This window comes from Lissotriton vulgaris, chromosome 12, assembly GCF_964263255.1.
Source record: "Lissotriton vulgaris chromosome 12, aLisVul1.2, whole genome shotgun sequence".
NCBI classification, from domain to species: domain Eukaryota; kingdom Metazoa; phylum Chordata; class Amphibia; order Caudata; family Salamandridae; genus Lissotriton; species Lissotriton vulgaris.
The window spans coordinates 136,307,764-136,325,538 of record NC_141700.1 but is presented as its reverse complement, the minus strand read 5'-3'; the positions used below and the strand labels follow the sequence as shown (position 1 = coordinate 136,325,538).

General features: G+C 41.4%; 1 protein-coding gene across 2 annotated transcripts in view; it reads right to left on the bottom strand.

Moving 5' to 3' along the window:
• ATP8B2 (ATPase phospholipid transporting 8B2) overlaps positions 1-17,775 on the bottom strand; it is a 470,208-nt gene that overhangs the window by 182,221 nt on the left and 270,212 nt on the right. For both annotated transcript variants that reach the window (XM_086947594.1, XM_086947593.1), the window contains 3 exons: positions 6,587-6,795; positions 6,212-6,255; positions 3,159-3,324 (listed from right to left, as the gene is read on the bottom strand). In XM_086947594.1, coding sequence (XP_086803720.1) covers positions 3,159-3,324; positions 6,212-6,255; positions 6,587-6,795 — 419 coding nt within the window. The remainder of the gene's footprint in view (positions 1-3,158; positions 3,325-6,211; positions 6,256-6,586; positions 6,796-17,775) is intronic.

The window sequence follows — 17,775 nt, the reverse complement described above, 5'->3', positions numbered from 1 at the left end:
ACATCCAGATGTCACAGGGCTCAGGTGAAAAAATGCTACTTGATATTCCGGCTGCCGGGAGTTGTTAGGGAGGCAAGACCGCATAAGAACTCTGGACAAGGTAAGTTAAAAAGGGTTGGTTTAAAAATAAGGATTTATCTTGGAAGGTCCAACTACAAATAATTGAGATGCTGTTATGTTGCACTGGAGGATAGAGTCCAATTCACAGAGGATAGGTAACCAAGTTTTCCAGACCATCTTATACTGTGAGTGATGCAGCGTTGAAAAAGTTAAGGACCCATATCTTTCCTCTCACATGAACTGTGGTTTATATGTAAATTAAGAAGTTTTGTAATTTTATATATGATTTGAAAAGAGGCACTAGCGTGTGGTTTTAGATTCACATATTTTAATATGAAACAGGGATAGAAGATGTGAAGGAGGATTAAATAAGAACATGATTAAATGGAGATTCACTTTTTTGGTTGAGCAAATAAATTATATGTGGGAAAGGGGTTTTTACTCATGTTGTGGAGTGCAACCAGTAAGTAGTGACAGGCATAATCCTTGCATGTACATCCTTAATAGAATTGAAACTTTCCTTTACAAAAATTGAGACAATATCTATTTATCACCAGCACAAAGGACTATAAATGTTGCCTTTCAATGGCATGCTTGTGCTACACCCGACTTGTATAAATAATAGATACAATGTACTTTTACCAAATTGCTAATAACTGCAAAGAGCATGACCTGTAAATTAACATAAAAACATATTCAACCGCCATTAGGTGTTTAATGGCATTTGGGGTAGAAATACCAGGGTACCAGATTCACTGATTCTGGCTGGTATCTCCACACCAACATATAGCAGTAATACCCATCATCCCCGAAGTGGGAAATTACTATGCACACACCCTGGAATGTAAGTCCATTTTTTATGTGTTTTACAACATTACAACGACAATCCGCTGAAAGAAAACGGCCATTTGTGGTAGTGGAGTCATGACAGGGTAGGAGCATGCTGCCAGAATGTTGTCTTCCAACCCCCCAAGCCCCCCTACCCCACCCCTTGCACGATTGTACACTGGAACAGGCTTACTCAGTTCCACGGTCTGCTACTGGATCCCCTCCCTTGGAGAGGGTGAGGGTAGCAGAGAAAGGGGCATACGGCAGAGAGGAAGTGGGTAAAATAAGCTGATCATGACTTGGGAGAACATTGTATGCTCCCCTCTGTGGTGCAGCAAGGGTCAGTTTCTGCTAGGTGTCTCCAGGTCCAAAACTATCTGGTACGGAGTTTGCAGACCTGGCAATTCTACACTTTTAGACACTTTTAATGTTGAATGCATGAATTCCACTAGGATTTATTCTGCTGGGTGCATTACTGCTACTTCTATGAGGGCCTTGCATGTACACCACATAGTACCTCATTTGTTCATGTAACTGGAGAGCCTATCTGTCTAGTTGTATCTGATATCTTTTTAGTCAAACAACTCTTCTTCCTTTTGATTTCTATGGATCTGTTCTACCAGACCTACTCTGAAGTTTCCCTTTGTAATAGCCTACACATTTAAGCATGTGTTTCAGTGTTATATACCACTATTATGTGTCAAGTGAATCAATTTCATGGTTTCCCTACCTTGCTTTGTTCCTTGATTCAGTTTATCACATATTAACAGAATTTGTACAGTGTTACCCTTCATAGCTGCTTCTAACAACAGTTCTAAGTTTGATGCTGTTCTTATGGTTCAATGTTATGCTTTGCTTAAAATGTATATTATTTATGCTCAATATCAAGAGTTCAATGTAAAGGTTGGAGAATAAGATTTTTATATTCCAGTGTACCCAGCGTTCTGGTTTTCCATTTTTACCAGAGGCAGTGTACACAGTTGCACAGGTAAACTTCTCATTTTTGGTTGAGACGTAATTTTGGCATGGACACAGATATTGTTCTAACAGTTGAGGACATAGTGCATTATCTTGATGGGAATTCAGTGGTAAGAGGCTGCTCATACAGCATGATGGCTCCTCAGTAAGCAAGGTTAGGTAGAACAACATGGGTTCAGCATATAATAACGCCCCCTACCCACCACGACGGGTCACATGATGGCGGTTTACTTCCTCAAGGTATGCGCATTATAGTGTCTTCCTAATGCAAGGAACCCCTCTCTCACTTGCACATAGCTTACTGTGTAGTGGATGATTTCTCGAGAATAACTGCATATAATAATGCTTATATTCTTCACTACAATTATTGGAATTATCTGCCTAGCCATCTGTTTTAGTAGTCAGGTTGTGTCTGTGCTAGCTAGGAGCTGCTGTTGGGTGTTTTGGAAACATTTGTTCCAACTGCTATATTTGCTCACAGTCGATTTAAGATCCTGAAAAACAGGCTTTTGTAAGGAATCAATGTTTTCTTTACACTTCCACCTAAACGTACTGCCTCTTATTTTAGTGCCCATTTATTATCACAAGTGCACTCATTTATACTGCATTAGTTTTCAGACTATGACCATACCTATCCCCTAGGAGAAGTAAGATCAGCATCCAGTAGAGTTATGAAATTGACATAAAAGCTCTGACTCAGGATTCTGCTTATAGCCGATGTTCTAGTCTAAAGACTTTTTAGGTTATAACTCTTTCCTAATTGTTTAGTGAGACGTTCTAACATATTACCTTTATAGTGCATGTTTAGATTTAATGAGCCCTTCCTGCAGCCTTTGCCATTTTGCAGCCTCCAGGCAGTGGCTGTCCATTTGTGATACTTTATGAGGAATCCAGTGGTACTGTGAGGAGTCAGGTCAGTCTCCCCTCCCCTTGTAATGGGACATAGTTTAGTGTTAATATTTTAATGTGGTGGAAACACTTTTGTAGTATTTTGTTTTCAAGCTCTTTCTAGTTATCTACAACTTGCCTTCAGCTAGAAAAGACTATGTTTATCTCTAGCAATTTTAAGTACTTTGGCTTTTACTCCACTTCTGTATGTGGCTGCATTACATTTAAAGACATTTCCTGTTCTTAATTCACATTGGTCCCCCTAAATCTAGGTAAAAGGCCAAATCCAAGGTAAAGAAAGTACCAATGGCTTTTCCTTTTCTTCTGCTATCAGTTCGATATGCTGTGGATCTATTTTTGTTTTACATTTACTCTGTCACTGATTCCATTTTTCTTTCTCTTACCTTCGTTTTTTTCCTCGGACATAACAGTGTGACACAGTGATAGAAGCCGGAAAAATTCATGAACAACAGGGTCGCCAACTTTGACTGCCTCCAGCAGGCTACTGTCCCAAAAGGAGAACTTCTTGTCAGCCAGAGGATTGAAGGAGAAATCAACAGGTTCCTTTCTCTATGGTACAAATGAATGCAAGGCATAGGTTAATTACTAAAACCAGATATTAAACATAAGGAGTTCCACCTTGAGTTGCAACTGTCTTTTATAAGAAAAGGCTCACTGGTTGTAACTTTACTAACCAGTTCACTGAAATTTCAAACACAATGTTAAAATGAAAAGCTTATCTACCTTGCCAATTGTTAACAAAATATATCATAAAACTGTGAAATGTTATATTAATCGGTGTGCTTCTAGGTGTTTTATCACCGTAGTAATGTTGGGTAAAAGTTACAACTCTTGCCATTGTTTGCAAGCCAGTTTGAATTATGTAGTGTTTTTAACGAAAGTTACATTTCTCTCAGACATGTAGTGAGATTCTAGTATTAACTCTAGAAGAACCATTCTTTCAACTTCATAAAGACAAGGTGGTTCTACGTACCAACCCTAAATTCCTTTTGAAAGTGGCCTGCCAATTCCATTTAAATCAATCAATTGAGTTGCCAGTGTTCTTTCCTCAACCAGATTAAGTTGCGGAAAGAGCTTTACACATATTAGATGTTAAAAAAGTTCTTATGTATTATATTGACAGAACTAAATTTCGGAAACTTGACAACTCTTTGTTGCATTCTCAAAATCCACAACAGGGAAGAGCAATTTCTTAATCAGGCATTTCACACTGCATTGTACTATGTATACAAACCTGTTATGCCAAAGCTAAAAGACCACTCCCTATGAAAGCTCACTCTACTCGTAAAAAGAAGAGAGTTTCCATGACTTTCTTGGGAAATATACGCATGGCTGACATTTGCAAGCTACATGCAATACGCCACACACCTTTACCAAACATTACTGTGTAGATACTATGACCCGGCAACAAGTCAATGTTGGTTAAGCAGATTTACGCACATGCTTTCAAGCAAATGCAACACACACAGGTAAGCCACCGCTTATGGAGGAAAACTGCTTTACATAAACATGTGTATCTACAGCCACCTATGACATCAAATGGAAAATGGTACTTACTCAACTAGGTAGTGGACTTATGCTAAGAATGAGTATCTACAGCCACAAGTAATCATATGTAATGTTTATGACCTAAATCTACTACACACCATTGAGGCACGAAACTCATGCAATCTTTACTATTTCCTATACATTTAAAATTACAAAACTGAAAATGTTCATTTATTGCAACCACGTTTGTATTTGTTTTAAGGACAAACATGCAACAGACATAACAAAAATCTTTAATCTGGTGCAGCTAACTTCAGAGATTCGCAGTGGTTTGATTATTTTGTATAATGTAACAAAGTAAAATGTTAACAGCTTTCCTTACAATTGGATGCCAAATATTTGCTTGCACAATCTGTTTGTCAGCTGATATACAATATGCCTAACATACAGCTGCAACACCACATCTTGTATGTAAATAAATAATTTATTTTCATTAACAAAAAACTAAATCTTAAAGCAAGAAACATTATTCTACAACAAATTCGCACTTGGAGTCAATGCGATCGTTTGGCTTTATCGGTGGAACACCAATTTCTATTTTTGCTTTCAGTGAGCACAAGCACGCAACCCAAAGAAAAGAGGTCAAAATGGTTAAACTTGAAATGGGAGTATAAGAGAGCCAACAGTGTTCCGTAGGTCCACATGTCTACTCTATTAACATGTAGCAGTGTAAACGCCAGGCAAACATCTAGTGAAACATTCTGGTCCCCTTGAAAGCCAAGATGGTGATGTTTCCTCTGCTTTTTCCCTAGCAAACTAGTTTTGAACACTCAGAAACACAATCAAAGGACAGCATCAGAGCACGCAAACAATTTTACAAGTAGGATAAGAAGTAGACGTGCATCAGATTTATACAAAAGCACAGGTGGAAAAAGAGCAAGACAAGGTCAAAAAGCTTGAAAAGGCAGCAGGCGAGTGTTCATATACATTATCCAGGCAGATAGAGGAAGGAGGAGGAAAGGGGTCTGGATTAGTATGTAGCAAGCATTCCTAGGGAGGGAAAGAAGACAACACACTATATAATCATTAAGCGACTCCCAATAGAGAGTACATGGAAAAGAGGGAGTTCAGTCTGTTTCAGGTAGCTCAGGCTTCCGACTTGCCAAGATCAGTTTAGTGGACACATGAAATGCATCCCTGAATAATGAAAGGAAGGACAGGAACTTCCAATGGATTAGTACACAAACACAGAGGTGAAATTGTAAAGACACTGATGTGTTTTGATTGGGCAAGTTATAACACGAAAGAGAACTAGGAGCTGGGCATGAGGTGAAACAGCATATTCAAATACATTCCAAGGTGGAGAAGTGTGGCTCAATGATTAGAGCAGCAGACCCTGATGCAGAGGTCTAGCCCGGGACCAGGGTTCAATTCCTCGCCTCAGCGGGTCTTGGGCTCAAAATTCCACGGACCTGCTATTTCTCGCCTCGGTGCTTATTCCAATCATGGAGTCCCACTCTGCAACTCTGGGCAATAGCTTGCTTAATCTCCACAATGGCCCCCACAACGCTAAGGATGCCTGGCCTCCACCTTGGGGGTGCCCAGGAGTGGACGCCTCACAGGGAAAGCCAGGATGGGTTCCACAGGGGTATTCGTACAAGTGCCTTGAGACTCTTGCGGGTGAGTAGTGCGCTATACAAGTATCAATTTACATTTATAAGGGCAAACAAGAAATAAAAAGTGACAATGTAGAAAACCGAACCATGAATTTCAATCACTGGGAGTAGCAGCTCAGCAAAACAGTATTTTAAAGTACAGTGAGAAAATACACCTATTTTGGGGAGATGGAAAAGGAACTGAGCATGCAAGGAGCTTGAAAAATGGGAGTCGAAGGAAGGTTTTGCAGCAGCAACATTACAATGTTGTTACGTAGAGTGATTAATCCTACCTGACACAGCTCTCCTTTGTGTCCCACTACAACAATGAAATCACCTAAAAAAAAAGAAATTGGTAAGCCCAATAACTTCTGACACATGCCCAGACTAAAAGAATATCAAACAATTGAACGCAGCAAACATCACCGTACTGAACAAGAGCACAGAGGAATCCTCTGAGTAAAACTGCATCCATCTACCTAGTCAAAGCCTTGTGGTTACCTGCCCTTCTTACTTCACATCAAGCAAACCTTCCCTTCCAAATCCAGGATTCCCCCAAACAGACTTCCTCCCACAAGTTAAGCGTCCCCACCAATCCCCTGCATGTCTTCTGACGCAAGCTTCATATCCAATTACAATGTTTTAGCAGGCCTGTTCCTTTGCCTTACCATAACTCTTGCCATTGATTGTGCACTTGCTGAAGACCATGATGTTCTGGGTCAGAGTTCCGGTTTTATCAGAGAAAATGTATTCCACCTGCCCCAGCTCCTCATTCAGAGTGGTAGTCCGTGCCTCAGCTGGAGTATTCTTTCGCACACAGTACATTCTCCGGTCCCAGTTAATGAAATAACTATGTCCAAGACGGATTACCTCGACACTGATGAGAGAAAGAGATGGACATAAGTTGAAGATAAGATATCAGCTGCTTTATTAGCCTGGTTGAGACGGTAACAAAAGATGCAAATAGAAACCTGCTAGCACAATCCAACAAAAATCGACAGAAGAAAAACAGGCTGGAACCAACTGCTTGCTGCAATCCTGGTTAACATACCAAAAAAAAAACAATTGCTACAATACTTTGAGATATGATATAAGAGAAAATGAACAGACCTTCACCAATATTTGTATTCGGGATGAGGGATCCTAATCAATGTCTACATCACCAGGATTGTTCATCAATCGCTCACTGACCCATCCAGCACTAGTTGCTAAAAATACACAGAGGTGAGCAAAAAAAGAAAACCAACAGCAACCACTTCAGCTTCTATAACCAGTGGGAAATCAAGCAACCTAAAAAACTCTAGAGTCTGAAGGGATCAAAAAAATCAATAAAAACTGCTGTAGTCCCCAAAAATAGAAACAGACAACATTCCCTATAAAAAACACCAATTTAATGAATAAAATCAAGAATGTGTCTGAATCCCCTACTAACACTTGCTACTTTTATAAGGAACTATCCAAACCACCTCCTAATCCTTTATCTGCCAAGGTGTTTGCAGAATTAAATAATATCAATATCTCTGAATCCAATACAAGCATGAAAAAAACTAGACAAAACGTTGTGCTCCAAGACCCCAGAATATGAGAAATAAAGTGCAAGGTTACCTAATTAGCAAACATGTTAATCAGTAGGCTCCTGCTAAATCTCAATTTCTGTGTACCCTCCCAATTTATGGAGCTTTGTGCATCTATAAATCAAAATCATGAGCAAGGCATACTTTGCACATTTCAATCGCTGCATGTTCTGCCACCAGATCACTTCAAGAAAGGAGCCACCCCACTGTTGCATATTTATGGGCAATAGGCGTACTAGCAGTTTGGTTAATCGTGAGAACCACCAAAAAGATAGATTTAAGCTACTCTAATGTCCTCTCTTTCCCCTTCTCACTTGTGCTAGACTTTAGGTATCTGGCACATATGGACTAGGCCAACAAACTGTGGGGACTTCTTGACAAATCTTGCATTGCTCTTGGAAGAAGCCTAAAGAGCGCAGTGTCTTGAGAATGCATTTTGAGCCCTCTATTTAGCCACCTGACCTATGCCACTGCCACTGGTTTAGTACTGGCCGAGCAATCCTGGAAACAGAATGATTAGTTCCATGCAATGCTGAGCTCCATGTCAAATGCAACAATGTGTGAACCATGAAGATTTACATCTTGCAACAGAGCCCTTAAACGAAGCCTGGTAACCATTATTAACTTTATAAGTTACAAATATTTGTCACAATAAACAGGTCATTTTTCTATCATGGCAGGAGTACAAGAACACATCTGACTTCCACAATAAATAATGTATCCTTGGCTGAGAAGGCAGAAGGATGAGGAAAAATGGCAGTAGATCTATGGCAATGAGATTAAACAGCAACAACACTTTGGGGATGAAGGAGGAAGTCCTGAGATTCAAACCACCCTGTCCCAATGGAAAACTTTTGACGGTATTGAGATGAAAGCATCTTGCAATTCACTCATACAGCAGCATGATGATAAGGCCAAGAAGGAATGAATGATTCCATGATAGAAGCTTTAAGTCAAAGGCGGACAATGGTTAGGTGCAAAGAGGCAGTCGGACGACAACTGTAGGAAATCGGTGTATACGGCCCAAAAATATTTTGATGGGTACAGAAACGGTGTCCCAAGCCTAGTTTCTGTAGGACCCAATAGCCAAAAAGTAAGCACTGAAGGTGTCCATCCAACCTTTGTTTCAGCAAGATGGAAGAAAAAACCGAGCAGCTTGATGTTCTGCACTCATGTCCTTCACTCTTCACTTCAGCCTCAACTGCCTGGCCAGTTCCCTCTGAATGGCAACCCCATACCGGTATTGGTCTATTTTTGCTTTCAGCAGGATGCAGCTTGAGTCCCATGCCACAGTGAGCAGGGGCCCCATGTCTTGGCATACCAGTCGCACTTAGTGCTTCGCACTGAGGTAAAAGCCAAAAGACTCAAGCTATACCTCGGTGCTGAGACCAAATTAGGGCATAACTGGTTTAGCCCTTCCTCGACCCTTACAACAGGATCCTTATGGAACAAGCTGTCTCGTATCATGGAAACACCGGTATAGTAAGTTGGAGTTTTCTCCACCCCCTGCAAAGCTTGCACCACTTGAGCAGAAGTAAGCCTGAACCCGCCATGGGAGTGATTCACTACCTCAATGGTAGAAATGATATCAGGAACTCTGTTGGTATCAACGATCTTCTACTCAATTACTGACATTTTTGATTTAAACAAATACGGATTTCTAACAGCCCATATTCAATTATTGTCGAATTACTTTCTATATGAGCCACGAGGTTCTAGGGAGACTCCGTACCAAAGGTGCCACAAGCACGCAACTGGCAAGAAGCACAGAGGTTATGCAGGTCAGTTGCTCAAATCAGTCCTTCTCAATTATGGAATATTAATACTCAGGGGATGAATAAACCGAAATATCACCCTTTCACAAAAGAAGCAGGAGACTTATGAGAAATGAAAACGCCCAGGATAGCATAAAAACTTGAATTAAGTCTTCACAAACTAATCAACTATTCTGAAGTCAAGTTCGAAAGGAAGAGTCAGACTAATAATCATACTGAAATATGATGGTTTGAAAAAACACAAAATCACACAAAAAACCCATCTCAGAGCAAAGCATGGAAGCCTTGATTGCATGCTCTTAAGGAATGGCGGGCGTACATCTATGACCAAGAGTTTGTAATCCCTTTAGTGATGTATGAGAAAAAATAAATATTGCACAGCCATCCATCAGCTAATCAACTGTTGCAAAGTATCTGTACGTCTCATACTAATTCAATAAAAGGCCTTTTTGGACATGCTGGTGTCTTCATTGTACAGTCAACTTTAAGTATTACTATCCTACTTTAAATGAGAACAATGTTCCCTGTCATGGAGTTAACGAAAAAATAAAATGGCAGACTATGATTAAGAACCATTTCGATATAAAATATGAATCTAGAAAGGTAAGTTGAGTAGATGACTGTAATAGAAGCCAGAGTAAAGCCATATTAGGATTAAAAGATCTTGGAGCTTACATGTCAAAACCACCACCGATCAAACTAAAGTTCACCTTCAATGTAACTGCAGAACTAATGGCAAGACTTGCATGGCTCAGGCATGAGCATGCGTTTCAAGAAAAAAAAAAGACAGATGAACGTTGAATCAACCACATTTGGCTTTATGGTGCAGAATATATCATATGCGAAAGACGCAACTGTCTTGGTAACAGAAACTTTATTTTTTTCTAAAAACATTTCCAGCCTTGGAATAACTAACCAAGTGTCTTATGAAATTCCGCCTTTAACGTCTTCTGCTAGTAGCCAGACAAACCTTAATGGAAAAGAAACCTGAATGTCAAATTATAGGCATCAGATGATGAACATTAATGCTATTATAACTAGGTGGGCTCTGAGATAAGACAGAAACATACTGTCACAATATCATATTCCTAATCTATCATAATAGAATAACTAAGAGTAAGGAGAAATCGCATGTTGTCAACTATAAAAGACACTAAAGGCCTGTGTCATTCCCAATGATTATGATTTAAAATTACTTAGATCTGAAAATAAAATCCTCCACATTGTCGCGGGAAACCTGAGGGCGTATAATTATTTTTGATATAACCATTTCTGAGGCCAGGCATATTCCTTTTGATTATGCATGGATACTTTAATGATGTGCCGCAGAATGTATTTTGGGGAATATTTTTGACATATAACGAAAAAAGGGACAACCCTATGACTGAAAACTATACAGTACACACCCACAGCGTTAGAGTGAGCATGCAGATGACTATTTGTAACATGGTGAACCACGCATTAAAGGCACCATTGAAGCCTGAAAAAATATGTGGAGCAGCACTTCATGTTACAGTTTTTCTGGCAGATGTATACTGTTCTTGATGATTCATTGCCTTATAATATCTCCAGGTTGCAGACTGGATCCTAAAGGAAAATGATACTTACCCTTTAACCATCTCTTCATAGCATGTCCTATGTTAGATTCACATGCTCTACATGCTTCGAAAACCAATGTTAGGCTCAGATGTTTCCAAGTTGTTTTTCTTCGAAGAAGTCTTTTGAGCCACGAGGTATAATGTGATTCCTCCCTTTGTTGGTAAAGCGCATTGGCAATGACTATATGTTAGACTGTTTTTCGCACAGCGAGTGAGAGTAATATGGAGTGGTCAGTGAAGGCAGTATGGTGCACACATGTATTGCTAAAGAAAACTAGTTATTAAAGGACTAGTTCTGTGATCAGAGCCACATGCCTCTGGGGGAAAAGTGGGCACATTTGAATCTAGAGCTCTAAACGCGACAGATATTTAAAGGCTAAGTAACCTTTTTTTGTTTGTTGCATGTGTTGCTGTAGATATACATCCTCTGCAAAGACTATAAAGCAGCACACCCCCTTAAGCAGTGGCTAGAATATGGATAATGCAGATGTCTGAAATAAGGTCCTTAGGATCATCTGGCTAACCAGTGCCTGATGTCTGGCTAGGACATTCATAAAACAATGCATCATCATCAGTGCCTTTATTTCAGCTACCAGGGCCATAAAAGTACAAAACAGAGATAAAATACATAATAAATAATGACAAGCAATACATTTACAGTGTAACAAGTTCTTTGTTCAGGAGGTTAGCAGCCAGTAACAATATAAAAGGACATGAAATATCAGGAACCTGCGCAGGAAAAAAACAGGGTGAACAACATAGAGTGCCAGGGGCTTCAGAACCTTCCTGCAGAGTATCCGGGTCGCACCCAAAAACGTGGCCATTGGAATAGCAAACATTAGGCTACAGTCTGACCTCAGGTTGCGAAGGGTGTCAGAAAGGCTAGGTACAACCAGGCATCCGCAAATAGGAGCTAGCCAGGTTTTGCGGGGGCAAATATAGGTTGGATTGGCAAAGGATACATGCACAACACTCTCTACTGTATGGGAAGAGATGGGGTATGAGACAGTACCCCCCTGGCCACTTAGTTGTACATACTCTCACCAGAAGGGTTCATACTCTGAACTGGAAGTATAACTTCCTGTCTATAGGGATGGTCACCTGATTCCAGTATGGTTCGTACTCACTCAAGGTTTTAAAAATATGGAAGTCACTAACCTGTTCAAGGTTCTAAAAACATGGAAGTCACTAACCAGTTTAGGACTCCACATCAGCTACAGCTGCACAATAAGACAGCTTCAGAGAGTGTGCCGACGGAAAGGTGGTCAAAGCAGGGTGCTCCTAAAGATCTGACAGCCCAAGAATCCACAACGACTCTCTAATATTCACAGTCCACTAAACTTTGTGGAAGCGATCAATATCCATTAGTTCCTGAAAGGCTGTTGCGTAATACACAAGTTCTGGGGTGGTCCATAATCAATGGCAAAATAAAACCGGGGGCAACCTGGCCTTATCAGCTAGACTACTTAATCCCATGTCCAGGCGGTGTAGGGGGATGCTGAGGAGGAGTGAGGCTAAATTGTGTAGAAGTTTATTTTCAGCAACAACAAGCAAATCAGTATTAGAAAAACTCCATAACTCCGCCCCATACAAAATGGACCCCAAAACCTTAGCCTCATATATATGAAGCACAGGTGTAATAGGTTTGCTATATGAGGTACAGCATTCTTTGTGTAGAGCCCCAGTAAGTTGTTTAAGCGTTAGAGCAGCTTTTTTTAGATAAGGTTTCCATGACATGCGCCCGCTGAACATGAGCCCCAAATAGGTGAAGGAGTCCACCGTCTTAAAGGGTTGCACCAGGACACTTTTCTTCCTAAATGACATATGAGGGTTAAATGCCATCAAATTAGTGTTTGTAGTATTGATCCCCGGGCCATGAAGAACTCCTTAAAGCGATACAGGAGTTTTGGTAGCCCGCTTGAGGTCTTGAGATCTACAGCTTATCGTCTGCAAATAATTATACTGCCATTTGGGTTTGAGGCACTACCGGGGCATCTGTTTGAACCTGGGCTAGGTATGGATCAATATTATCATTAATAAACAAAGAGAACAGTGGGAGACATTACACCGCCCTGGCGTACGCCTCAAAGGACCGGGATCTTATCAGTCAGCTTGTCCTGCTTCCCCCAACTGATACAGGCAAAATTACTCTCATTGAGATGCATCACCAAGGCCATGAGATTCTGAGGCATTTTCAAATCAGCCAAAACCTGCCACAGATTAGAATGTGTAACCAAATCGAAGTCAGATCTTAAGGTCGACAAAGGCAACGTACAAGTTGCCCTTGCCAATAATAACAGTGTGCCAATAGATGAGTAAAGAGTGGAAGGCCTGGTCGATAGTATTAAAGTAGCACCTTTCCATAACTTTAGGATGGGAGCCCCATCAGCGATGTCATTGGTGCTAGATAAGATGTAACACGCCAAAGGATCAATATCAGACACAAAAACATCAGCCGGCACCCCATCAGTCCCTGAAGCTATACCCCTTGCAGTAGCTAACAAGGGTTGAACCACGTCCCAGGTGTCGTGTCAAAGAGGGGCCAAGGAGACAGTGAAACTGATACTTCTACCATAGTGTCAGAGGGAGTACTTACTAGAACTACTGATAAATTGCTAAAGTACTCGACCCACGCAGAGGGGGCAATATTATTAGCAGGTTTCAATGGAGCCGAAGCGCCATTCATTGATATTAGTTGACAGAATAGAGTGAAATCTATAGACGCACATGCATAATTTAGGCCATCCCATCTCTGATCTTCCAGTGGCATGGACAATTACTATTTTGTAAGCTTTCCTGGCTAGAAGGATTTGAATCACATCTCTGGCTTTGATGGCTCCGGATAGCGAGCGCTGGGCTTTTTACGACAGTTAGTATTAAACCATAATCTGGTGTTAGGAGTTACACATTGTTTGCTGGTAGCTGGGACAAAAAAAGCCCTGCCATGTGTTAAAAGAAATCAGCGTGGTTGGAAATACGGTTTTCAGGAGCAGCATAAGCTCCTCCCTCCATTCCTATTATAACATCATTGAGATAAGCATTAAGAGCTGCTAAGATGTCCGGTTGTTTTGCCACATAGCTTCACTTCAAATGGCATTGCCCAGAAGACAACTCAATATCCCTCGTAAGAAGAAGTGGGGCTGGGGTGATGGTCGCAAACAGAGCCTGCGTAAGCAAAGAAAGAGGATTGTGATCGCTTTCTGTCCTTTGCAGGGCTCTCATATCAATTAGGAATGGCTAAAGTCCGAAATCGACTAGGAAATAGTCAATCAAGCAATCTATATATACTTTATTCGATTTTTAAAATAAAATCATAAATGTCAAACAGTGTGATACAGTACATACATGATGACATCAACACAAATTACAATTTAACTTGCTTTAAAACACCAGAAAGATACCATGATAAAAAAATAACATACTGTTGGGAAAGTTAAGAACTCTAAAAACAATAATGTAGGTCTCAATTAAAATTCATGGGCATCAAGAGTGGAAGTATGAATTTCTAGTGCAAATTGTTATAACTCGGGCAACTCAGAACTGTATGCAAAGTATCACTAATAGAGACATTGTCGCATTCACACAACGGCAGCATGGAATCCTTATAACAACCATGACTAGAGGGCAAGAGCATTAGCAATAAATTAAGCCTAAAAAAAGTCAATAATCTTCAATGGTAGCTAGGCATGCCTACGGTAAGATAAGGCTTCAGACCACTCGCAGTTTTCACCAATATCACATGGATTACTGAATGCTTATTCAAGGCTATTGCCTCACATTTTGCTACCATCTTGGCTCTAAACACTTGTTTAACCAATATGTGATTAATTTTAACAATGCGACTTGGGTCAGTAAAAAGCTCAAGTCTCCCCAAAGTTTTCATATTGGCAAAAACATAGTACAACCAGGGGATGTGGAAAGAGTTGTCCAGATTCATGCAATCTTGCACGATCAGTCTGTTAAGTCCTAACTCACCCTTCGTCCAAACGGAGAGCCAAAGCAGCGAAGGGCAAAGACAAATAAAATCTATAACATAGCCTGTGCCCAACTCTTCGTGAACAATCTCAGATGATGTACTTTGTGGAACCCCTAAGAGCCCACTGAGGAATTATTTCCAGCTATTTGAATTGGAGTAACAGACCCATAACCCCAAATCCCACAACAATAGCTAACTATCAGAAGACATTTGGCCTTAAAAATATCCAAAACTGTCTTTATGTGGGTGCGCCCTAACCGAAATAAATGTCCTATGCTATACAAGGCCCTATTAAAAGCCATTACATTGTAATTTATCGAGTGGCAGTTAAGGCAAGAGTCCAATTGAACACCCAAATATCGTAAGTTATCAACCTGGCTATTGTGGTGACCCTCTCCTACATGTTTCCTAGTTTTGGTCTTAAACGACCCGAACTTCATCATATGTGATTAGCTGAAACTGGTGGATAAGTCAAGGCTAATCATAAAATGAATAAAAAGGTCTAAAAGTCACTGTAATCCCCTGGTGGTCCGTGCAATTAAAACAGTATCATCGGCATAAAGCAGAGCATGGATTGGTCGTCCTCCAACTCTAGGGACATCCAGGGGGAATTCAGTTAAATGGATTCAACATAAATTATGGAGTGATCTGTTGTCATCACCATGAGTGTTCACAGCCATGTTTCTGTGACACCTCGACATATGTTTTATGGATGTCTGCCATCTCACATGGCCTGTAGTGCCAGCAGTAATGTGTGCCAATCTGTAACTGGCGTCCCCTTGCCTAATTGTTGATGAATGTGGGTCTAGAAAATTTCTGCGGTGCAACATTTTATCAGGTCCTGGAGGCACTTACGACCAGGGGGCCGCAGTGGCCTTACAGTTCATGGCTTTTTTGCTTGCCCAGGAGTAGGCACAGGTCTATGAATGTTGTTGTGTGTTTGGCTTTTGTAGGATTCAGGAACCTTCCTACTAAACACACCATCAACGTCTTAGGCAAGTGTCAGCCCATCAGGTCTGTTAAAGAGTCCAGTAGGGTGATTGCCTCCCCTCATTAGGAGGGCAGCAATCCCTGCCATGCACTTGGTGAAGACCCTTGGGACAGTGGTGTGCTGAACTGAAGTACTTTGAACTGATAATGACAGCCACCTATCATGAAGCACAGGTAGCATTGGTGGGCGGGAGGAATGGAGATGTGGTAGTAGGCATCCTTGAGTTATAATTCCACCATGAGTCACCTGGTTGAAGCAGAGGGATAACATCCTGCAACGTCACCATATGGAAATGTTCAGAGAGGATGCAGCATTTGAAAGGCCTGATGGCAAGCAAAGTGCTTGAGGGAGGCATTCCTCTTGGGGATGAAGAAGTAAAGAAAATCACAGTGTTGTGGGCACTGGTTCTATTGCGTCAATTTAAAGGTGCACTTAGACATCTTCCTCCAGGAGGCTAAGAGGTTCCCTACTGAGAATATGAATGCAGGGTTTGAGAAGTTCTAGGCAGCATATGTGACAGGACACTGCTAAGACACACTTGTCTGATTTGATTTCCTGTCATCAAGAGAGGACCCCTTGCAGCCTGCTCTGACAGATGCTATACGATATGGAGGAAAGATGAGGGGATTCACGGGTTAGAGGGGGAGGACCCTTTACAGGACCCTCCTTCGTCCCTGCCCCTATTGTAGCCTCTATAGGCACCCTGGTGTAGCGAGGTGGTGTCAGCTGTTGGTAGATATGTTGCTATCACTGGTAGGAGGCAGTAGGGTCTGGGATTTGAGGTCTGAAGGGCACCCATGGCTTTGGCAGGGTCTGTGGACTTCTATATCTTTTCCAACATCAGGTCAACCCGCGGTCTGAAAATGTTTGCCACTGAAAAGCAGGTTAAGCAGATGCTGTTGGACCCTGGGTCTAAAACTCAGGATATGGAGCCACATATGGCGTCTAATCAGGACACTAGTTTTAAAACCTCAGGAGTCTAGGGTGCAGTGATAGTGGAGTTGGTGATGTTTTTTTTCTTACACCACTACTCCTATGGCCTTTTCATATACTCATCTGTAAAGTATTTGATGAGCTCTTGCGTCTCATCCCAAATGTGCGCTCTCATGCATGGAAAGCAGGCCGACGGAGTTGCTAATCGTTCAGTGGGTGGCACCCTTTCCCAGCAGCGACTAGCATTTTGGTCTCCTTGTCAGACAGGGGAGCACTGCCCACAGCCTGAGCATTGGCGTGGTTACAGGTGCTATCGACCACCAAGGAAACGGGAGAGATATTACTCTTGATGTTAGGTGGGTTTATGCTGCTTCTCCATCCAGGGAGTAACCACCCCTCCCTGACCAGGTCCTTGAAGGTGTTTGTGGTGGACGTCAAAATACCCTTTTACATGTGGAGGAACTAGACTGTTCTCTGGGACTTGGACAGTCTGTATACGAAGAATTCATCTTCCTCATAGAGGACATACGTCTAGTTTGTGCAGTGTGGCTGCCTATTCTATCACCTTGTGATACGGTCTGGAATTGTCTGGAGGTGATGCCCAAACTAGGTAGTGAGCCCCACAGGTTGTCAATTAGCACTGGATCGAATAGTTCATCATAAGGGTTGGTAGGGTGTAAGCGGCTACCTGCACGGTAAGAAGAGTGAGAGAAAGTCAATAATGTCAAGGGAGGGGGAGATATAGAGGCTGCAGAGGAAGTGGTGGTGGTGAAGTAGAAGATGGTGGAGGAGGAGAAAGCACAGATGGGAAGATGCTGGTGTCCCTGTCGTTGTGTCTCTTGTTCCTAAGATGTGGAGGAGGCTCTAGAGTCAGCTCTTCCTCAAAAATTAATTTATTTTCCAGAGGTAATGTTTCTGTGGGTCTAGGAGGTAGCTTGATGGAGATCTACCCAGTCTGATGATGAATAAATAGGCTGTTCTGAGTCAGTCGTCTCAGTTGACCATGTAAG